We start from the raw sequence: 24,844 nt of genomic DNA on the forward strand, positions 1-24,844 counted from the left end.
TTTTATATAAAATTTAATTTGATGTGGCTTTTGTTGAAACTATGTCACCTAGTTCACCCGTGGTGACTCATTTATTCTCACATCTTTTAAAACCAAGTCTTACAGACAAAAATGTTTTCAATATTTCCTTGCTGGCATTGAAGGCCAGTTTCTTGTGACAAAACCTGTGAAGCTTTAACAAAGAGAAGCTTTATGTAGTTTGTAGTATTGCAAAAATAGCTGCCAAATAACACATTTATCCATATTGTCAGTAGTATTTTTATTCTGTGAAATTTCTTTCTGCTTATTTGGGGGTATATACTTGTATCCTACTTCATTCAGCAGTAAATTTAATGTCATCTACAGTAAATTTAATGTCCTTAACAGCAAGTTGCTGCAGATACCTGCAAAGGCTTTTTCTGCAATTACTCTCTGTACTTGTGCATGCGTTACTTCAGAGTGGTCATGCGACCAACCTAGTTCTTGCTGTGGGTCAGTCTTTGGTTCAGTTTGTCAAGGAATAGATAACAGTAAGGCAATTCCGAAACAAAGCTGCTACATATGCCAGAGAGATTAGACAACAAAGTATTTTATTGGGCTGCAGACTACTTACCTAAAATAATGCAAAAGCATGAAAAGAAGCATCAGAAGTCACTGTTATGTAAGGGTGCTGAGGCACGAATGCAGTGAGCAGTGATCTCAACTGGTATAGGTAGTGAGATACAGAAGAGATGTGTGGTGGGAAGAGTTGGGGAATAGCAGAGTAGTAGTCAGGAAATGTACTGTAGTGTTTCCTGTGGGAGTGTGCAGGGATGTGACTAGGGCGGGATGGTGGGCTGCAACCGTGCAACGTTGGCATGCTGTGATGGGGGGAGGAGGGGGGGGAGGGGGGGGAAGAGGAGAAGAGAGTAGCAGAGAAGGGGCAAGAATTACACAGGTGCACAGGAACGATAGTGGGCGTGTGTAGGGTTGGGATGGAAGTGGATAAAGGCATATAGAGACAGGTGGGGCCAGAGACTAGTGAAGGCTGCAGCCAGATTGTTATGAGAACAAAGCATATGTTGTAAAGACAGTTGCCACCTGGGCAATCCAGAATAACTGGTATTGGTGGGTAGAAGAACAGTTTGAGCTCTGTTACAAAACTCCTATGTAACTAATTCATGAGTGCTGCATGTTGGCCTGGCACCCTTACAAGTATAGATTAATTTAAGAGACGCAGAATGATAGAATATGAGGAGAATATACATAGAACTGCATGATTTATCACGGGCTTCGTTAGCCATCAGAAATACTCAATATGTTCTGGAAGATGCTACAGTAAAGTTATATATCGTATAAAGACTTACGCTCAAAACTCTGACAGGCACTGTTCCAAGAAGAATAAAGAAAATATTACTTTCTATCATGCACCATGACAATAACAAGAAATAAATTCAGTCCTTAATGAAGACCTGGCAACAGTTGATCTTCCAATGCACCAGCCATGTGAGCTATACGAGGAGGCAAAATAATACTGTTACACTATATATCCTCTTCCAAAAGTCTTGTGATGACTTTTGGAATACATATGGACATCTTGAAGGAAGTTAAATGGGCAATTGAAGGACATCACACACTTGAAGAAAAAATGAATTTGGGCAAGTAATATTGGACATAACTTAGTAAATCAAAAAGTTGGCCCCATATTCTGGAAATGAGCATATGGAGCAGATGCCGAAATCCTGCATTGCCCTCCTGGGCAAGATCCTGGTGGTTTGCCATTATGTTCCTCTGACCAATTATAAAGTATCAAGTGTGTATCTGTGACTTACTGCTGATTGTGCTTGCACAATGTTGTGTTGTGGATAAAGGGGAGGGACTGGCAAAACACAGCTGTTGGCATACATCCTACTCCTCCTCTTGAGTAGTAATGCACCCATCCGATGGACAGACCCTCACTCAATGTGACACTGTGGAGAGAGGTGGAATTTAACCCAGAATATTGGCACAAACTCTGATTTTCAGAAACTTAATGACAGCACATCTTCTCACCTTGCTGGCCAAATAATATCTATGAAAATTTCTTATAGCAACAGGATTCAAACAGGCTGTACAGCTTCCTACTATAGATAAAATTTTAAGAAGTTTTCCTGAAAATAAAATGTACATAAAGCTGTTTATCAAACACTACTCTGTTGGATGTATAACCTCAAAGAAGAAAGAAAAAAAGGATATACTCTCTTCTTTAACAACACATTTCACTGCTGCAACATAAAACTGCATTCTTTGTGTTTATGTGCTGCAGTTTGCTATTACTATTTGTTTTCTGTTGAAATATGAACACTTTAGGATAAAGTTCTTGTGCTCCATTCCCCTTGATATTCAGAGCTCTTATATTTTTTAATTCTTCTTTATTAAGTTTGAGACTGTGTTGCATGCATTGTAAACTGAAACCATTGCACTTGTCATTACATGTGCTGTTGTTGTTATTGCCATTGACATTGAAAAATAGCTGAAACCGCTGAAATTAAACGGTGCTCCATGCCCCAATGAAATACCTTTGAGCTAATGTACAGAATTTCCTGCAGTATTGGCCCCTATTTTTGAAGCTCCATAAGCAGGGAATTGCAAGGCGAGCTGAAAACTGCAAAACCACTTGTCAGTGATGCAAATGCCTGCAACACGAGAACGTGGTGCCGAAGCCATAAAACATGCACTATGGAGCAATGGAAGAAACTTATTTGTTCAGATGTGCCTTGTTTCACACTGTTTCTAACTTCTGGGCGAGTTTACATCCCAAGGGAGATACATGGTGTGGGTTCAGTGATGATTTTGGCAGCCATATTGTTGTATGCCATGGGCCCCATGATTGCTCTGGAAGGTCACATTACTGCCAAGGGTTATGTGAGCATTTTGGCAAATCAGGTTAATCTCTTGGCACAGAGTTTATTCTCCAATGGTGATGCTGTGTTCCGCCTTTTTCACACAACTCTCATCATCCAGGACTGGTTTTGTAAGCACAAGGATGGATTGCCCACCACAGTCACCACATCTCAGTATTAATCAACCTTTCAGTCTACTTTGGAGAGGAGGGTATGTATGCAGTTTCCACCTCCATCATTGTTCCATGAACTTGACAATATTTTGTAGGAAGAATGCTATAAGATTCCATTGAAAACTACACAAGAGCTGTTTTTATCTATTCTGAGATGACTAGAAGCTGTTTCGAAAGCCGATGGTTTTCCTACGCCGTATTAAGCATGGTAATATGTTGCGTTTTTCGTGTTTCCATATTTTTGTCCACCCTCTGTATGTGTACTATCCTAGTGTTTGGGACTAACATTTCCTTCTTTGGGGAGAAGAGAGAATAGAATGAGGGAAGTTACGAACAAAGGGCAAGTCACTCAGGCCCCAAGACTCCCTGAATTAAGAGTTGTTGGATGCGAAAGTTAAAATAGCGTATGTACGTTTATATCTGCTTTATCAACAGTGCTGACATTTCTCATGAAGGTAAAAAAAAAAAAGGCTGGATTTTGAACATCGTTGCTAAATGCCAAAAGAAGCCCAAGTACAAAGTTCAAGAGCCAGCATTAAATAAGGAATCTAGGAAAATACTACACCCTCGATGTGTCACTCACATACAGACTGCAAAGAAAAAGTAAATTAATTGTAGTGCTCAAGAGGCATATGAATTTTTTATTCTTTCTCGCTCTCTCCATACGCGAATGGTTCTGAGAAGAAACCTGGATATTAGATACAATGGGAAATGCCCTCTGCCATTCACTTTACAGTTGTTTGCGGAGTACATAAGTATTTCTTTGAGCTTCAGGCACTCATCTAGCACAAAGTGAATCTGATGCTTCTACGCTGATAAACCAGAACATTATGCCGTACGCTGATAAACCAGAACATTATGCCATGAGGTTGGATGTGGCCTGGTGCTGTTGCAGGAATGTGGTCCTGTAAGGAAAGCATATATGTGGATGGAAGACAGATTGGGAATCATTCTAGCGATGACATGGGCCACAAATGGGAAAATCCAGGGATATAAGGGACTTTGATGAAGATGGTGTTATTATTACCCAGAGCCTGGGAATGATATCTCAAAAATAGCATAGCTGTTTGAATATTCATGTGCTACTCTATTGAGCATCTATGGAAAGAGGTAGAACGACAGTGAAACTACCATTGTGCGATAATTGGTTGGATGTCCACGGCTCTTCTCAGAACTTGGGGTTTGGAGGCTTGCTTGCTCTGTAAAGCAGGATAGGTGCCGATCTGTGGCATCTCTGCCACAAGAGCTCAATGCTGGTGCACACACAAGTATTTCAGAACACACTACTCATCATACATTGTACATGGGGTTCTGCAGCAGACGATCCCTAAGTGTTCACATGTTGGCCCAAAAACATTGTAAATTATGATTGCAGTGGTAACAGGATCATCAAGATTGGACTGTGGCTCATCAGATGAATCACATTTTTGCTATGCCAGGTTGATGGGTCAGCTCCTCAAACTTTGTCATCCATGTGAACGGTGGTTCGAAATGTGCACAACGCCAAGGATGAAGGCGAATGGGAGTAGTATTATGCTATGGTAGACATTTTGCCACACTTGCATGGAACCTGGCAGTAATCGAAGACATGCTGACAGCTGTGAGCCGCCTGCATCCCTCCATGATGTATGTCTTCCCCCCTAGTGATGGTATTTTCCAGCAGAATAATTGTCTGTGTCTCAAAGCCAGAACCGTTCTGCAGTGGTTTGAGGAGCAGGATAGTGTACTCACGTTGATGACTTGGCCACGAAATTCAATTGATGTGAATCCCGTGGAATCCATTTGGGTTGCTATATGCTCCATCACCGCATACACAAATCAGTAGCCCACTGTGTAAGCAAATTACATTACTTGTACATGGAAATCTGATGTGACATACCTCCATGAACCTACCAACAAACTGTCAAATCCATGATACGCAAAGTCGGCGACATACTGCATTCCAAAGATGAACCAGCAAGTTATTAAGCAGGTGGTCATAATGTTTTGGCTCGTCAGTATACATTCCGTATATTTTGGTGTAGGTGTGTCTAATTTATGAATTACATTAATTACCTGCACATTGTGAGAACCATAATTGCAATTTCTTATTATAATGTGAAATATTTCAGTTAGTTTACTGTGTAATACACCTTCCTGTTACAAATTATGACATATTGATCTTTATGATTATTATCTTTTACGTTACTGGTAAGCAACCTTATTAATGGTTAACTACCTTACTTCGTCTTGTGCTGCACAAAGGCAGAGTGATGGATATGTGTCACCTCTCCTTCTAGTTTCATGTTATGAACGTTACAGTTACTGTATTGTGACTAATTGTTGATAGCAAGTATTGCACTAGGGTAAATGTTGTGTGAGGTAGTTGTCAGTGTGTATGGAGATAATATTTTTGCAGTTGAATTCAAGCTAATATGACCACATTTCAAATCTTTTGTTTATATCAGTACAATTGGTGACTTTTACCACCTGTCACTGGGTCGTCATTAAGTGTTTATTAGTGATACATTCATCACCTGTCAGTGGGTTTATTCGTGTCTTTGTTTTAGTTAGCTTAGACATAAATGGCTTAGATATTGGCTGGGGACAATCATGATACCATAGGCAACTGAAAACATTTTTTCGTGAAGACATTGACCATCTCGTCTCACAAGGGGGTAAATGTAATATCTGTCCTTTTTTCGAATCCTCCTGTAGACAAGAGAGAGAGAGAGAGAGAGAGAGAGAGAGAGAGAGAGAGAGAGAGAGAGAGTGTGTGTGTGTGTGTGTGTGTGTGTGTGTGTGTACCGCACGTGCGCGCCTCTGTGTGTCTGTATGTATATAAAATACTGAAATGGAAAGTGATGTTAATAATTCATGTCTAAGTAGATGCTCATGTGTTTGTGATACTTCACGTATATTACACAGTTGTACCATTACTTTTATACGTAACTGCCACTATAGGCCAAGAATTTAATGAGGAAAATGACGGTGGCGGCAGATGCCTCTGCTGCCAACTCTGGTCCGCTCATACATTGTCATTCACTTCGTGGTCTGATAAAAAACATTGGCTAGGTGTGTGCTCAATTGAAGTTCAGGTCAGGATTATGGGCAAACTAAACATAATAAGCAAAAACTGATGACAAACTTGACTGTGCTTACAGTATGCAACCAAGCATTACTGTGCAAGATACACACACTTCCTTCAGCAGCTGTTCTGAATGGCTCAGCAAAGTCCCTTGAGGGTTTTGCTTTATCTGTTGGCATTTATAGATTGATTTGGAGTCCAGAAGTTAATCAGAATATTATTTACTGACCCCAAAAACTTCCCCATGTTCCCCCCCTCCCTGCAATCGAGCTGCATCCTGAAGTCCCACATGGTCACCAGGGAAGAACATGCTGCAAGTCAGTTGTGTGCAGTTGATGTGGCCCAGAAGATTTTCATACTCAGAGCTGCATACAAAATAATCCCTGACTAACTGGAGGACCACGAAGTGTGTATGTATCAGGACGATGTAGTGATTGTGGATGAAACGTGGTTCATGCACCTTACTGTGTCGCAACATGACAAACATAGATCTCTCATCACTGTTCAGTATCCAGGCACATTTTGTTTTGTGTTGTGCTTTCTTGCAGGTCAGGAAGAAAACTTGAAAAAGTTTGGTCTGCGCTGAATGACAGCCTGATTTATTCTTTGAAACATTGGTGCATCACAAAGCCAGAAGACTTTGGTAAAGAAAGGATAAACATTTTAAGTAATAAATGACATATTTGCATAAATTAACTAAAAAATAAATTTATGAAGCTTGATGCTCTCATTTTTAATTGAGATGATGGAGAATAGCTCACATTAACAGTAGTTCTACACAAATCGTTGGTAACAGTTCTACACAAGTCGTTGGTAAAGGGAGCAACATCTGTTTCTAGAATTTTGTCACACTCATGGTACTATTATCTTCACTTCCATTGATATAGAAGCATCCAGAGACTGCATTGAATTAGTGTGTTCTGTTAAATGACTGTATTGTGTTTGAACAAGCTGTATGTATGAAGCAAGCAAGAGGAGCCAGTATGATATTGAAGGAGTGATGAAAGTACCATCAGGGAACAATGCAGAATGAGGAGATGCAGTTGTGCGAAGATTCCTGTGTCGCCATACAGATTTAGGTCTTCTATGGTTTCCCCAAATTGCTTAAGGCAAGTTCTTGGATGGTTCCTTTTAAAAGGACATAGCTGATATCTTTCATCTGAGCAGATGCCCAATTTCTGATGATCTTATCGACACGATGCTATTCTCTAATCTTTCTTCCATACTTTTCAGGAAATATTCTTCTACACCAGAAACCACCTGCTGAGGAGAAATTCAATTGTTGCTGTAGCTACTTTAAATTGAAATAATTAGCAAAACTTTAATAGTAATTACAGTGTTGGTGATTTGTAGCTCACATTACATTTTTAATCATTTCAGGTTGGCAGTGACAGTAAACAACATTAAGGAGAGGATGGCCTGCATAGAAGCTGTGAAATTATTAAAGAAGAAGAGAGTATGGGCTGTATACAAAGCACACAAAGTGCACACTGAACAGGTAGGAAAGATTGAGTGTACTGTGAATATACATTGCCTGGGATTAGACGTTATCTCTTTGGTGAGTCAGAATGGAAAGCATTTTGGTATTAACTGTCGTGTCTCTGGTGATAGTTTCTGTAACAGCTGTCAAGTTTTTGGTAAGGTGGTCTTTGTAACAGCTGTCAAGTTTTTAGTTTCTAATGTCTGGCCCTTAGGTACAAAGACACTAATCTTAATTAAATTAGGGACCAAAAGTATAGAGATTAAAAAACAGCCGACCAGTTGCAAAGGATAAAGTAATCTTTACCTAGGTTTCGATAGATTTAAATCTATCTTCTTCAGAAGTCGCTTATGCGCTCTCTAACTTCCATGTACTTATTTTTATTTGTCTGACAAACCCTATTCTCAGGGCTATATTTTATTTGGACTAATGGAGCTATGCAGATGTTTGTAAAAACGACAATGACATATTACTCCATGTTAATGTAATACTGCCGCCTTCTGAAGAAGATAGATTTAAATCTATCGAAACCTAGGTAAAGATTACTTTATCCTTTGCAACTGGTCGGCTGTTTTTTAATCTCTTTACGTGGAACCGTTGCTGTTGCGCAGCTATGTTTAAAAAAAAAAAGACCAAAAGTATGACTAAAATATTTACAAAAAGATGATATAATGTTTTTGATGGCTGATCATCCACTAAACATGGTCGCTTTGAAATGAGAGCATGTTTTCTGTCTGTAGTTCCATCCCCCCCCCCCCCCCCCCCAATTTACATTTATTTTTTCAAAATTTTTGATTTTTCTAATGTCTGTTATTGTTCATGTACAGTCCTAATACTTCGAGTTTGTTTGTGTCATGGATGCCTGTTTTAAAGAATTAATGGTTTAAATTTAAAATGAAAACCACTAATTCAAATTGTGAACGACCGGGCTGGTGGCCCTGCATTCTTCTCTCTGTCAATAGATGGTAGCACTTCGCCACTATGGTTTACCAATTTGCTTCCTTGCTCGTATCCACTACTCCCTGTTCGCTCATAGGTATCACACCGCGCCTAGTGCACGTCCACCATAGCAGTTAGGGGCCACAGCACAGTGTAAGTGTCTTGGTATTATTTGTATATTTCCCTACCCAGGCAGTCGTCCGTAGTACTGTCTGGTGTCACTTTTGCAGTGACATAGGTTTCACAGCACCTAGCCTGACCAGCAGTTTCGAAATACTTTTTTAAACTTTTTTATAATTTTTTTTATATTTTTTATATGTGTTGTGGCATGTGAAAATTATTTCCCGCCTCCTGCTATTTCCAGTGTGACACCTGAGGATGGGCTTATGAGAGCCCGAAACCGGAATGATAAGAAATTTACAGCTGAAGCGGTATTTTCAACCTGGAGTATAATGCTCAGTTGTGGATGTTCTTCCGACAGGATTGTTTGTAGTAAAATGAAGAAGTTAAATAAGCAAGGTGAAATTCAGAGGATGAAAACTGAGGAGAAACAGAATAGAATAATAGAAATGATGTGATGCACTCATACTCCTGTGGTTGTTGTGATGAAAAATTCTGTGGTTGGGAGTAAAATGAGAGAGGCATTAAAACAGTGTTAGCTAAGAAACTTAAGGCAGTGTAGGTTGAATAGAGGTAGTTAAGGAAAATCACACATATTATGGGAAGCAAGTCTCAGTGTGATGTTATTCCTTTTACTTTGTGATATTGAATAACTGAAAGGAAGGAAAGCCACATAACAATCAGTGGTAATTCGATTAGTTTTTATTACTCTTGCATATCTAGATTTCTGCTGTGACTAGCCATCCTCTGTGTATTTGAGTTACAATTCAACCAATTTATAGCAGTACATGTCACTATACGATCTTAATGGTGTATAGTCAGGAGTTTCCTTCTGCCTATACACCAATAAGATCATACGGTTACATTTACTGCCACGAGTTTGTTGGATTGTAACTCAAATGCACTGGAGATGGCTATTTATAGCCTAAATCGGGATATGCAAGAGTAATAAAAATTAATGAGATTGCCACTGATTGCTGTGTGCCTCTTCTTCCTTATAGTCTTTGGTCGCTGTACACAACAGTGGAATCAAAGTTAATTGAAAGGATACATGAACGACTTACAGAAAAATAAATTGACAGTGAAAAGTTTTTTTTCTACTTAATGTCATTATGCAGCCAAAAGGATAAGTGAAACTTCCTGGCAAATTAAAATTGTGTGCCGGAACCGAGGCTCGAACGGGACCTTTGCCTTTCACGGGCATGTGCTCAACCACTGATCTGTCCAAGCATGACTCAGGACCCGTCCTCACAGCTCTACTTCTACCAGTTTCTCATCTCCTACCTTCCAAACTTCACAGAAGCTCTCCTGCGAGTGCACACTCTGCTGCAGAGTGAAAATTTCATTCTGAAAAGGATAAATTTTTACTTAGTGCAGAGTTAAGATTTATTGTTGTTTCACTCACACACTTTACTTATATGGTTCTCACTTTATCAGTGCAATGTGTTTCTTCTTCTTAGTAAGGGACCTATGTAATGCATTATGGTCTCTAATTTTCTTTTGGATGAAAGTCATTGAAGAATTCAGTAAGTTCTATTTAAATTAAACAAATGCAGCTTGAATTTGAAAACAAACTTGAAATGTGATACTGTAGGTATACAATATTGGTATTTTAAGCACAGTAAAAGTATGATTTGCTCACAGTATTGTGAATGAGGGTTCCCTTCTTCTGGATCAGCTGATGGCTGCACAAGTCAGTTTAGTTTGAGCCAGAAGTGACTAGTTTTTTGCCACTTCTAACATTGGATATCTAAAAATGCAATACCTTTATGTATAGTGGACATTACAAAATGATTGTTGTGCTGTTCTGTGCTGAAGCAGTTAGCATGTGTACAGTGCCAGCATTGTATAAGGAGAGAGCAGCATGTTCCCCTCTTGCTCTAGTCTCCCTGCAATTATCATTTGTGTTGGGTTTCAGTTGATGGACCTTGCTTCCTCCACTTCCTGCAGCACCCTGAGAATTCAATCAGGATGTCATGATCTGTTAACACTTCTGCTAAATTTTTATTCTTGAAAAACAAAAGTTACCATTGCTGATAATAGGCAGGGCATTGGGATTCAGATTATATCATTGTTGTAACAAATTAAGAACATCTTTAGGAGCAATGAACAGCAGAAAAGTATAGAGTTTATACTTTATGATTTGTTTCACAATGAAAACTATCAATTTCAGACAATATAATGTGACTGGATAGATAAAAAAATGTGCTCACCAAGTGGCATCAGAACACACACAAAAGAAGGTAGTAATTAGGCAAGCTTTCGGAGCCAGTGGCTTCTCCTTCAGGTAGAAGGGTTGAAGGGGTAGGAAGAGGGGGAAGGAAAAGAACTGGAGAGGTCTAGGAAAGGGGGTTGATTTTGGAAAATTCATCAAGAACCATGGGTCAGGGGAGGCTTACCAGACAGGATGAGAAGAAAAGACTCTTCTTATTGTGCCCAATAAATCTCCCCTACCTGCGGTTCTGGGTGAATTTTCCGAAATTTACCCCTCCTCCTAGATCTCTCTAGTCCTTTTCCTTCCCCTCAGGGGCTCAGCATTCATTTACTGAGTACGGGCTTGGTGACCCCAGGATTCCTGAGCTGGGGACTGGTCACTGTAAGCTCTATGACCACTGTGCAGCACAGCAGTGGAATGTTATATGTTTTGGAGAATGGGGGTCTTGGCTTCATTACTTGGACCCTGAGGTAGGTACATACCTCCATATCAAACTCCTCTATCTACTTGCTGGGGCACCTGCTGCCGCCAGTTGTATAAGGCTTGCTCATTCATGCAGAGCTCTGCCAGGGTCGACAGTTGTTTCCCTAGTGTTTCGAGGGATCGCTATGGAACAGTCTCATCAAACTACTGTTCCTGACGGAACAGGTGTTCCGTCAGGTAGTACCTGCATCCACTCTTCAAAGAGAGCTCAGTTGGTCAGTCCTCCCGAAAAGAAGTCTCAGAATCATAGAAAAAAGGGCGTTACTGTGCCATAACACTTTCATTGTAATCAAGTGAATAGGAGGAACCTTTGAGAAGATCTCACCTTTCTGTATTTGCAAGGCATTGGAAAGGTTTAGCTGGGCCTCTACAAAGTGTCAAACGATTTCATAATGGAACTCTCCTAGTTGAAACTGCTAATTCAGTCCAAATAACCAAGCTCATGGGATGTCAGGCCTTAGCTGAATACGCAGTCGAGATAGAGTTGCGTAACACCCTTAACTTTAGTAAGGGTGTGGTTACCTGCTCTGACATAATTGAGGCGGACCCTGCGGAGTTACGTGAAGAATGGAAAAATATAGCTGTCGTGGAAGTGCAGTTCTATATGAGGAGAGTCAGTGGCAAATTGGAAAAATCGGCTACATTTATCCTAACGTTTAGTACTCCGGAATTACCTGAACATATCCTTGCAGGCTATACCTGTCTTAGGTTCACCTGTTTGTTCTAAACCCAGTGCGATAATACAAATGTCAAAGACTTGGCCATACCACTAAGGGATGTAATGGGAGGGCTACATGTGGCAATTGTGGAGGCTTAGCTCACAAATCAGGCAGTTCGTGTACATTTCCTCCGAAATGTGTAAACTGCTCCAGGGATCACCCATTGTGGACCAGAAAGAGTTAGGTTGATAACGAGAAGCTATGCAGCCTCCGGTTTTTGCTACTTCTTTTGCATTGGCCCTGATGACACCAATCACTAAATGTGATGCCTCCATACAAACTCAGACCACAGATTCAAGTACAAGCACATGCACTTGTCGGTGTACGTTAGGGGGGCAATGCTCCACTTGAAACTTAAGTCATTTGAAAGCCATAAGCAATGGACTTGGCACCTAAGCCATGTACCACTACCCACCATCAGAAGCCAACTGAGCCATCTTCCCAACAGTTAAGAAAAACGTCCTTCGAAAAGCAGTTCTAAGTCCAAGAAAGCAGTAGTTAAATCTTCGGATCTGCGAATTCTCTCCCTCTCTGAGGGTGCTATGATCTTTAGTATTTGGTCTTCTAATTTCAGGATCCAGAGAGTCAGGAACCCTGATCTCCCCAGTAAATCATCATCTCTGAGGGAGAAACACAAGAACTACCATTGCTAATGGCTTCCACAGGGATTTCTGTGTTGCTGTGGAATTTAAATGGGCATTGTTCACATTTGGAAGAATTACAGCCTCTGGTCCAGGAGAAACCAGTCTGCATCTGCTTACAAGAAACACATCTTAAAGTCACTGACACATGTGCATTACCGGGTTACCAACCCTACAGGAAGGACGATACTATTGGGAACAGGGCTGAAGGTGGAGTGGCTGTTTTCATTGATGACAGATACCACTCCTCTCCTGTCCGTCTTACCATGTCCATGCAAGGTTTTCACTAGTATGCCAGCAGCTAAAACAATAACAGTTGACAGGTAAACAATTTAAAAAGCCTGATTGAATCTGTAGCTTCTGGAACCTCTTCTCCTGGCAGAGGAATTATTTAATAAAAGTGATGGGTAAACAGTCGAGAATAATTACTGCTTGCTTGGTTTCAGAGAGGGAAATCATTAGGGTCAAGCATGAGAGCTATTCTTAAGAGAAATGACAATGTGAGGTATGAGTCTGTGGTAATGGGCAGGTTTTATAACAGGGTCAGTAACATATGTAAGAATCTATTGCACAAGAAACTCTGATTAGAACAGATGTTTCATTATGATTGAGTCATGTGAACAAGGTATAACACTTTACTGAAAACTAGAGCATCACTCTATTTCCTCATTCCAGACTTCAAAGCAAAAGCAAAATTGTTCTTTTCGCAACATCCTTGTCTTCTAAATGGCCTCAAGGTACCTCAAATGTGCCCTTCCATGTTTCCCCTAAGTTCTTGTATTAAAAGAAATGTTTTTGAGGATGAAATCTGGGGAGAAGGGCAGTGTTTGAGAACTGTAGTTCCAGTTTACTCTTAACCTTTTTTGACAATGTTGGACATGTGAATGGGTGCATTATTGTGGCAAATCACCCATGACTTGTCTTACCAGAAATCAGACATCTTTTAACAAAGTTGTTTACAAAAACGTTTCGTTACCTGTAGCTGGTAAACAGAATTTGACCATCTGCATGTTGGGAACCTGTTATTGATGTATGATTCCATGAGAAGAAAAATAAGTCTTTGATTGTTTTTATTCTGGCATTTTTTTTTTTCTTGTCATAACACTTTATTCCACTTCACATATTGCATCTCCTTAGGGTTGTATACATATATCAAAATGTTGTTGTCCATGACAGTTTTTGAAGCAGAAATTACTTTGCCATGAATAAACATAGAACATCACAGAAGGTGTTATACTTCAAGCAATGTTGAGCAGTCATAAGCATTGTCAGTATGTGCAAATAGACGAGTAAGAAGTGATACTTTTGTAAACAGATGCCTGATACTTTACCTCTTCATTTTGATGCAACTAAAAGCTAGTAACTTGTTTTCATTTGCACTGATTACAATGATTTTTTAATTCCTTTGAATTTGTAGCTATTTAAAAATGTGCATTCTATTAATTTTGTGTAAAATTCATGTTTGCCTTGTTGTCCTCTCAGAGGTTAAAATGACACGGGTTTTACTTCTTTATACATTTTTAAAAACCGTTACATTTGTGTTTACAGAAACAAAAGGAAATGGCAGAAGCTGTTGCTGACTTGCAGAGATGTAAAAAGGAATTTGAACCATTTGAGTCTCTACTGGATGGTGCGAACAAGAGATTGCAGACAGCCCAGAGTAAATTAAATACATGTGTAAGTTTGCCTTTCATTGTGATTTGCTTTTAGACATACAATTATTGTGCACAACTTTGTATCCAACGGTAACCAGAGTTGGGCTATGGAGTGGTGTGGTGACTCTCGTAGGAAAGTGGGACAGGAGCAGAAATGATTAGTGAACTGTGTTTCTCCAAGCATAAGACGACTCATTACAAATAATTCAGCTACAAACAAAGTTCAGCCATCTCAGTGTCAGACAGAAACATCCCAGTCCGTTGTCAGCTTTGTGTTGCCTTTGGGATTGTGTTGATATGTGACACCACAATACTGTGCTGAAGAGTAGTAGTTTTGCTGGCACTACGTTCACCGTATTAGGTTACTGTAAAAAACTGGAAACCAGTGTAATTGAAAGAACTCGTTTCTATTTTGTTGCGACAAATTATCTTTATTTGCCTGTAGTTCAAACACTGCCAGGCTGATGAGCAACAGAGTCCTCTGTTACATAAAATTTGATGCAAATGAACATTATTGTTTGCAGAATTTGTTTGCTTTGAACAGGTCTCTACAACACTTCTAAAATGCGTAATGCATTCTTAATCTGTAGTGGTTTATATACTACTTCAAACGTCTGTGACAAGTTAAAACAATAACTTTGTTTACCACGTGGATTTATTCTAAAGGAAGAAGTTTAGTAATTCTATTAAAAAGAAAATTCACTTGAGAAACCTATAACATCATGAGACATAAATGGCTAACCAGTACTTACTTTCAAGACGCAAAATTCATAGTACAGCCAATAGACATAAACAAAAGTACAAGAAACTATCCTTGCTTTCGAAACTATTAGTTCCCTCCTCAGGGAGGAAAGATGGATGGGTTAGGGAAGTTTAGAAAGAGGAGGAACAGATCACTCGGATACCCAGGATGAGAGGGTCTCCTGTGGTGTAAGGACAAGGGGAAACTAAGATGAAGGGGATGGTGTCAAAGAGTAGCAAGTCAAAGACATTACATTCATAAGGAGTGTGCTAGTTTCAGCCCAGAGATGATAGGAAGACAGGTGAGAAGTAAAGATGGTTAAAAGAAAACTGAAGTAAATAGTGCTATCAAGAACTACGACAAAAATGAGAGGGGAAAACCAAGGAGTGAGGAGTGGAGGACAAAAATGGGAAAAATAGAATGAGGGACAAGTGAAATAACTGAGTAAATAAATAAATACAGTAATTATGAGGCCGTGTACAAACTTTCTAGCTTCAGTGAGTTCTGAGTGAAATGTTAAACATAATGGATATAGCCCTTTACTATGTGGCTTTCTACCGAGTCATAAAGAACCTTTAGAATGTGATACATGAGGTGTTGCTGTGGTAGGGTGCCTTATTTTAACTGAATGTTGTATGTGCACTGAAGAATAGGCCATTGAATGACTTGCCTTGAGGAATGCCGTACATATTAGGTGATGAGTGGTGAGTGTAAATTTTGACACAAAAACTGCCACACTTCAATTTGTTGTTTTATATCATGACTACTACTGGCTAACGAAGTAATTTTGTGTGTTCATGTGAGTAAAATAAACATGCCAGGCAGATTGTAACATGCATCAAAATGACTAGATCTCTAGCATATTTTTGTGCTAATGGTCTCAATTTTAAATGTTTTTATGGTACTATTGGATACTAGTCTGATAGCATATTTCTCTCATTACTTGTTGTTATTTCAAAGGTTTTTTAATACAAATTTTAAATCATTTGATGAATAACAATTATGTGTGGGTGTTAGTAACTGCAATGTTCAGTGTTCCAATAACGAACAAATCACGTGAAATGAGGAAACTCATTGACATTCAAAACAGCTTCCGCTCATCTTGGAATGGATAAACACAGGTCCTGTATGGTTTTCAAACAAATCTTATAACATTCTTCCTGCAAAATAGTGGCAAGTTCAGATAACTATGATGTTGGCAGATAGCAATTACACACCCTTTCCTCCAAAGTAGAACACACAGGCTCAATAATATTGAGACCTGGTGACTGGTGGCCAGGGCAGATGCAACAATTCATCATTGTGCGCACAAAACCTGTCTGGGATGATGTAAGCTCAGGGGCCCTGTCATTTTGGGACACAGAATCACTATTGGGGAACACACATTGCACCATATGATGGACCTGATCAACCAAAATGATCACATAATCTGTGGCAGTGAATTGACCTCACTGAGTAATCATGGGCCCATGGAATATCACAATATGGGTGCCCAAATCAACACGGAACTCCCACTATATTTCAGACATGGCTGCAAGCAGTCTGAATCGTAGGCTTGTGACAGTGGACACCAGATCTTAATGTAGACGGGGGTTGGAAACAGTGTGAAATTATTCATCTGACTAAATGACTTTCTTCCATTGCTCTATAGAGCAAGTTTTATGGTTTTGGGACCATGTTTACCAGTTATGGGCTTTTGCATTGGAAATTTCAGCTCGCCGTGCAGCTTCCAGCTTATGAAGCTCCATTCATGTTATTTTGATGCTGACAGGGTTCATAAGTGCAACATTCTCTCCTGCAGTGACTTTTGCAGCTATCATTCTCTAATTTTTCATCACAATCCTCTTCAGTGAATGTCTTTCACGAATACTCAACACACACTTTTGTACGTGTTGCGACATTTTTCTTTTTCCCATATGCAGTATAAATATTTAATATGGTGCCTCTTGAAATAACACACACTTTTGCTACCTTGGTTATGGAAGCAGCAACCGTAAGAACACCAACAATTGGTCCACATTTGAATTTGCTTAGCTGTGACAATGCAATCATAACTACACAGAACACTGTTCCAAACATGACTGACAGTTGCAGTGTATTGAAGGCATTGCACAGGTGCCGATTATGGTCAAATACAACACCGCCACCTCCAGGCTTGGTTAGCATCAGCATTTATGTTCTAGCATACATTTGTTGTAGTGTTTGCATATTTTTGTCCAACGCCTGTATGTCGTTTTGTTAAACTGTGACGACAAAAATGGCGCTGGCAGGAAGGCATGGACTGCAAAAATAAAATGGAAATAATTGATAAACAGTGGTTGGCACTAACAGTCATTAGCAAAGCAAGCCACAGGTGGGACAAATGTTGATGGAAAAGGAGGAGGAAGAGAATCATTTTACCTATAGGTTACACATTTTTGTTGCCATGAACCAAATTTGATTGTCCTTAAGACAGACATTGAGGCTTATTTGTTTGTACTGTAGCTCATAGAAAGGAACAGCTTCCAGAAATTATTTTCTTGCTATTACCAGTCTGCATTTTATATCCTCTCTCTTTTTTCCATCATCAGTTATCTTGCTGCCCCAATAACAAAACTCATCTTGTAATTTTAGTGTCTCATTTCTTAATTTAATTCTATCAGCATCATCTAATTTAATTTGACTACTTTCTGTGACCCATATTTTACTGTTGTTCATATTCATCTTATAACCTCCTTTTCAAGACATTATCCATTCCGTTCATCTGCTCTTGCAAGTCATTTGCTGTCTTTGATAGAACTGCAATGTTATCAGCTAACCCAAAAGTTTTAATTTCTTCTCTCTTTGTGAATTTCTCCATTTCCTTAACTGCCTGCTTAATGTACAGATTGAACAACAGTGGGTAGAGGTTACAGTGTCGTCGTCCTCTTTTCACAACTGCTTGCCATTCATGTCCTTCAGGTCTTACAACTGCTGCCTGGTTTCCTTAGATGTTGTAGATTACTGTTCATTCTCTCTACTTAACCCCCACCACTTTCAGAATTTCAGTGAGTGGATTCCAGTCAATGTTGTTGAAAGCTTTTCTAGCTCTACAAATGCTGTGGATGTGTGTTTACCTTCCTTTAGTCCATCTTCTAAGATATGAGTAAGTTGTAGGGTCATTGTGGCCTCATGTGTTCCTACATTTCTCCACAACCCATACTGATCTTTCCTGGAGTCAGCTTGTATCAGTTTTTACATTTGTCTATAAATATTTGCTTGTGTCACTTATTAGGCTAACAGATCGGCAGTATTCACACACCTGTCAGCATCTGTCTTCTGTGGAATTATTACATTCTTTTTGAAAATATTGCTGGATTTTCCATTGTCTTATTATTACATAATTTCTTTGAAACTTTCCTGGTGTCTCCATGTCTCTTTCATCTGTACAACCTTCTTTCATGGTTCTTAAGCCAAGTATTATGAGGGTTGTTTGAAAAGTTCTCGGAACGGAATAGAAATATTCCGGCAATTTGGTGCAGTTCCCTTGTGGGGAAGTCTCGTGGCAGATGCAGTGCAAGCCTGAGGGCTTTGTTCCGCGCAGTTTGGAGTAGCTTCAGCGATGTGTCAACTGCGTTACCCCACGCCGGTGTATTTCAACACTGGTCTGATAAGTGTTAGGTACAGCGTCCTGCTACAGAGTGGGAGTAGTCATCTCTGAATTGAGCAGTGGGTAGCGAAGACACATCCTTGTGTACGAGGGCAGTTCAATAAGTAATGCAACACATTTTTTTTCTCGGCCAATTTTGGTTGAAAAAACCGGAAATTTCTTGTGGAATATTTTCAAACATTCCCGCTTCGTCTCGTATAGTTTCATTGACTTCCGACAAGTGGCAGCGCTGTACAGAGCTGTTAAAATGGCGTCTGTAACGGATGTGCGTTGCAAACAACGGGCAGTGATCGAGTTTCTTTTGGCGGAAAACCAGGCCATCTCAGATATTCATAGGCGCTTGCAGAATGTCTACGGTGATCTGGCAGTGGACAAAAGCACGGTGAGTCGTTGGACAAAGCGTGTGTCATCATCGCCGCAAGGTCAAGCAAGACTGTCTGATCTTCCGCGTGCGGGCCGGCTGTGCACAGCTGTGACTCCTGCAATGGCGGAGTGTGCGAACACACTCGTTCGAGATGATCGACGAATCACCATCAAACAACTCAGTGCTCAACTTGACATCTCTGTTGGTAGTGCTGTCACAATTGTTCACCAGTTGGGATATTCAAAGGTTTGTTCCCGCTGGGTCCCTCGTTGTCTAACCGAACACCATAAAGAGCAAAGGAGAACCATCTGTGCGGAATTGCTTGCTCGTCATGTGGCTGAGGGTGACAATTTCTTGTCAAAGATTGTTACAAGCGATGAAACATGGGTTCATCACTTCGAACATGAAACAAAACGGCAATCAATGGAGTGGCGCCACACCCACTCCCCTACCAAGAAAAAGTTTAAAGCCATACCCTCAGCCGGTAAAGTCATGGTTACAGTCTTCTGGGACGCTGAAGGGGTTATTCTGTTCGATGTCCTTCCCCATGGTCAAACGATCGACTCTGAAGTGTGTTGTGCTACTCTTCAGAAATTGAAGAAACGACTTCAGCGTGTTCGTAGGCACAAAAATCTGAAGGAACTTCTCCTTCTTCATGACAACGCAAGACCTCACACAAGTCTTCGCACCAGAGAGGAGCTCACAAAACTTCAGTGGACTGTTCTTCCTCATGCACCCTACAGCCCCGATCTCGCACCGTCGGATTTCCATACGTTTGGCCCAATGAAGGACGCAATCCGTGGGAGGCACTACGCGGATGATGAAGAAGTTATTGATGCAGTACGACGTTGGCTCCGACATCGACCAGTGGAATGGTACCGTGCAGGCATACAGGCCCTCATTTCAAGGTGGCGTAAGGCTGTAGCATTGAATGGAGATTACGTTGAAAAATAGTGTTGTGTAGCTAAAAGATTGGGGAATAACCTGGTGTATTTCAATGCTGAATAAAACAACCCCTGTTTCAGAAAAAAAAGTGTTGCATTACTTATTGAACTGCCCTTGTACTTTCCATGTCAGGCACCTGTCTAGTGTCCTGCTGAGGTACCGATCAGTGTGTGACCACGGGATGGGGCCACCCATGATCTGCAATGGCCGGATGTCTGCTGACACCTTCTTTCATGTGAATATCGCCACCTGGCTCTTGCCTACATTGAATTTGAGCTGCCTTTTGCTGGCCTAAGCTCCAAGCTCGTTGCAGGTGAGCTGCAGGTGGCGACACCGCAGTTGTGCATTCATACTCTTTTTGTGAACAGCATGGTGTCATCTGCGTAAAGCACCTGTTGTACCCACGGTGTTTTTGGGATGTCGGCTGTGGAGAGGCAGTACAGTAGGGGGCTGAGGACACACTCCTGTGGTAGTCAGTCAGATTGAACATGCTGTTGATGTACCATCGTCGGTTTGCTTGTGGAAGGTGCGTTCTTGTTGATACGAATGGAGCAGGTGAACATGAGACTGGCACCCCATGCACAAGCACCTTGTACAGAAGGCTGTTGTGCCACACACAGTCAAAGGCACTGGTGACGTCCAGAAGCACCGCCCCTATAGGTACTTAAGACTCTCCAGCACCCCTATTGCCTGCTCCATGAGTTGCATTAGTTGCTGTTGCATCAAGTGCCTTCTGCGGAACCTGAACTGCTTGTCAGGAAGCAGGCCGTTTTCCCTGATGTGGCGGCGCAATCTTCTCTCACAGAGATGCTTGAAGATCTGTGATGTGGATGGCAGTAGGCTGATTGATCTGTAGTTCTGGGCCAGCCTGGTATCCTTCCCTGCCTTTGGAATGGCCACCACCTCAGTATGCTTCCACACTGAGGGGTAGCTGCAGCTCTTCAGAATGACATTGAAAATTGTCATCAGGATGCACACTGCTTCAGGCAGCAGTTGTTTCAACAGCGCGTTGTTGACGTTGTTGCAACCACCTGTCTTCCTGGCTGGCAGGAGGATGAGCTGTTGTTGAACTACTTCTTGTGATTTTTTTCAGTCACATCGTCTTCAGCTCTGATGGCCAGGAAGGCAGGCAGCCGCTCCCCAATCAGGCAGATGGGGCCTTCATCAGGGACATCGTCTACTGGCGTGAATTTAGTCATGAACACGTCTGCTAACACGCTGACTTTGGTGTCAGGCTCTGTGAAGATGTCACACCCCACCTACAACGGCAGAATGCGTTGGCAACATCTCGGGAATTTCTTGACGGTCTTCCATGCGCTGCCTTTGTCAGTCCTGAGTGCTGCGATCAGGCCAGCTCAGTCTTGGTTCTGGTGGTCGACTACTGTGGCCGTGATATGGTGCCGACATCAGTTGAGCTCATTTTGTGGAGGGGCCTCTCATGACCTACCAGTCACGAAAGAGCCAGTTCTTCTCCTGGATGGCATCTTATGATGTTAATAGGCAGCTGGCAGGAATGGTCCCATGGTTTCCTTGGTCCTTGTGGTGTGGCTATGTATGCTGCATCCAGTGTGTAATATGTTAGGGCCACAATGGCTGTGTCTGCTCCATGACGTCCGGGTTGGGTATGGTGGCAACTGTCTGTGCCAGGTGCACCCGGAAGTGCTTTCAGTTAACATTGCAGTGTCTTGCGGCTCTCCGGTGGTGCTACCTTGTCTGTGTCCAGGTCGAATATCACTGGCAATTGGTGTGACGACAGGACACAGTGGGTAGATGCAACTGCGTTATGGGTAGCCCCGTTGATGATGGTGATAGCGAGGACACCAGGGAGGCCATGTTGACAGTATACAGTAGGGTTGTAGGGCCCTACTACGATCGCATTGTGGTTTGTGGCCTCTCGGAGTAGCTGCCGTCTGCTGTTGTTTGTTACGTTGGATTTCCACTCCGTATGTTTTGCGTTAAAGTTGCCGCATGTAGACGTTGCCGTGTATTGCGAGCAGTGTCTCGAAGTTTGCAGGTTGTGTCCCTCTTGACGGCTGGTATGCTGCAATGAATGTTACCTTCCCCATAGACCTCAGCGTTGAATTGTGCTCAATGCAAAGTTCTACCAGGCAGCTTCCCATTTAATTCCTCTCTCCCAGTCCTTGTTCTACTATTTTTCCTTCTCTTTTCCTGCTATTGAATTCCAGACCTCATCAAAATTAAATTTTTCACCTTTGTTAGCTGTCTGAATAATTTATTTTGGCTTATCTTATGTTTTTTCAATCTCTTCATCGTCTATGGAGTTAGTAAGCCTATATATAAACATGTACTGCTGTGATGGATGTTAGGTACTTTTTTATCTTGCCTTCTATAATGCTTTGGCTATGCTGTTCATAGTAACATACCTCTTTTCATATTTTCAGAGTCATTATTAAACCTGAATGAGATTTAAACTCAGCAGCAAAAATCAAAGCATGCGCTGATATGAAACTTCCTGGCAGATTAAAACTGTTTGCTGGATCGAGATTCGAACTTGGGACCTTCGCCTTTTGCAGGCAAGTACTCTACAGACTGAGCTACGTGATTACAACTCACATCCTGTCATCACAGCTTTACTTCAGCCAGTACTTCATCTGCTACTTCCCAAACTTCACAGAAGCTCTCCTGTGAAACTTGCATAACTAGCACTCGTGGTAGAAAGGAAGTCTTGCAAGTTCCACAGCAGAGCTTCTATGAGGTTTGGAAGGTCGGAGATGAGGTACTGATGGAAGTAAAGTGGTGAATACAGGGCCTTAGTTGTGCTTGGGTAGCTCAGTCAGTAGGACACTTGCCTGTGAAAGGCATAAGTCCCAAGTTTGAGTCTTGATCCAGCACACAGTTTTTGTCTGCTAGGAACTTTCATTATTAAACCTATTTCTACTTTACTCCTATTCGATTTTGTGTTGATAAACTTGTACTCACCTAACAAAAAATTCTATTCTTTCTGTCACCACATTTCACCAATTCTCACTTTATATCTTCTGCCTATCCATTTCCATTTTTAAATTCTCAACCTTGTCCACCCAATTGAGGATCTAACGTTCCACACCCTAACCCATACGATTGCAGTTTTGTTCCTTCTGATGACAACATCTGTAATAGTCTCTGCCTGGGGAGCTGAATGGGGGCTATTTTACCTCCTGAATATTATAACCTGGAGAAAGAGTAACTTTGATGATGATGATGATGATGATGATATGCCAACGAAGAACTGATTGTCCTTCTAAGAAGTATTTTTGCAAATTTTTTGAATTAGGTGAATAAATGTTAAAGATGTTTTCTATTTCCCAATTACTTCCCCTTGATGGGCCACACAAACAATGTTTTCTTCATTCCCTAATTGCATATCCTGGTTGCCATGTGTGGTACTCATTATTCAGGTATGTCTTTTCTCATTAAAGTTTTTTTTTATGGGCTATCATTTTGTAAATGTTTTCTTGGAAGTAATTTGAAGATGTTATTTATTTCTTAATAAATTTTAATTGCAAATAATGGGAAGTCTATGATGATGTAACAACAGTACTATTTTATGAGAAGAATAGATTGCTACTCACTGTAGGGGGGAGACATTGATTCACAGGCAGGCACAACAAAACGCGCGCGCACCCACCCACCCACCCACCCACCCACCCACACACACACACACACACACACACACACACACACACACACAAAAACCACTGTCTCTGGCGACTGCAGGCATCTATCCTTCTCATAATATTGTTGTAAATGTTAATTGCAGTTTGTGAAGCAAAACCAAAAAATCAGTAAGTTTGCCAGAACTGAAGAACCATGAAAAATAGCAGATTAATTACTGATATAATTAACACATTTTGAGAGCTGCTGAGGTAGTCATTGTAGATGGCATTTCTCAACTGCACATCTCAGAATATTAGTTTTACTGAATCATTGTATTAGTGCACATGTCGATGTAAAATCACACATTTTAGTGTATTTGTATGTGGTAATGTGTTATGAGCTTAGTAGGTAATGTTTGGCTGAAGATTTTATTGAAAGGATGCAGCTGCAGAATCTGTTTTAGGGGCAGCTATAAAAAAAAACTGATGGTGTAAAGTGACTCATTGTTGATCATTTGGTAATCTGTAGGCTGTAGAAGCATATTTGTTGATTGCAGAATGGTTCACAGAACTATTTTTAAGGGTACTTCTTTAATATTGGGTATTGATGTCTCATGTAATACATTTATATTGATTGTTGGAAAAGAGCAGTTACAGTAAGATACAATATAAGTACCACTCGTACGTTGTTAGTAGTATTCCTCAGGAAATGTTTCTTAACCCCTTTACTGCTGCAGACGTGTATACCTCTCCTGCTCCGCAATGCCCCACGTGCTATAGTGCTTTAGGTGTGTATACGCGTGCTGCTTGGGTTTTCCTACAGTGCTCTTGACCTCTGTACGTGTACTGAGCTGCTAATCTCTCATTGCCATAGATGGGTTACTTCCATATGTCGGTGAATAAAAACGTTTCAAGTATTTGTCATACAACGTATGTGCCTCTTTGCGGGATATCATTTGCAAAAATCCTTATTTCAATATCTTGAACTGTGTATGAAATATGACAATGGTTGTGACCACATAATTCCCGATTCGCAGGGATCGAAATGGGTACATGGCACGAGACCACCCGTTGGATATAAAAATCAATAACTTGAGAACAAAAGGAGATATCATTCTGCTCTGAATTCAAAATAAAATTTCAATATCATATCTACATTTCATATACTGCAATGTGTGAGCTAAAATCAACCATACACAAAGTTTATGCACTATGTTTTTACCTCTGCAAACTCTTT

General features: G+C 40.8%; 1 protein-coding gene across 3 annotated transcripts in view; it reads left to right on the plus strand.

The window, feature by feature from the left end:
• Window positions 1-24,844, plus strand: part of LOC124612658 (structural maintenance of chromosomes protein 5) — a 160,850-nt gene that overhangs the window by 58,208 nt on the left and 77,798 nt on the right. For all 3 annotated transcript variants that reach the window (XM_047140977.1, XM_047140978.1, XM_047140979.1), the window contains 2 exons: window positions 7,461-7,578; window positions 14,226-14,354. In XM_047140977.1, the coding sequence (XP_046996933.1) occupies window positions 7,461-7,578; window positions 14,226-14,354 (247 nt within the window). The remainder of the gene's footprint in view (window positions 1-7,460; window positions 7,579-14,225; window positions 14,355-24,844) is intronic.

Source organism: Schistocerca americana, chromosome 4, assembly GCF_021461395.2.
Source record: "Schistocerca americana isolate TAMUIC-IGC-003095 chromosome 4, iqSchAmer2.1, whole genome shotgun sequence".
Lineage (NCBI taxonomy): Eukaryota > Metazoa > Arthropoda > Insecta > Orthoptera > Acrididae > Schistocerca > Schistocerca americana.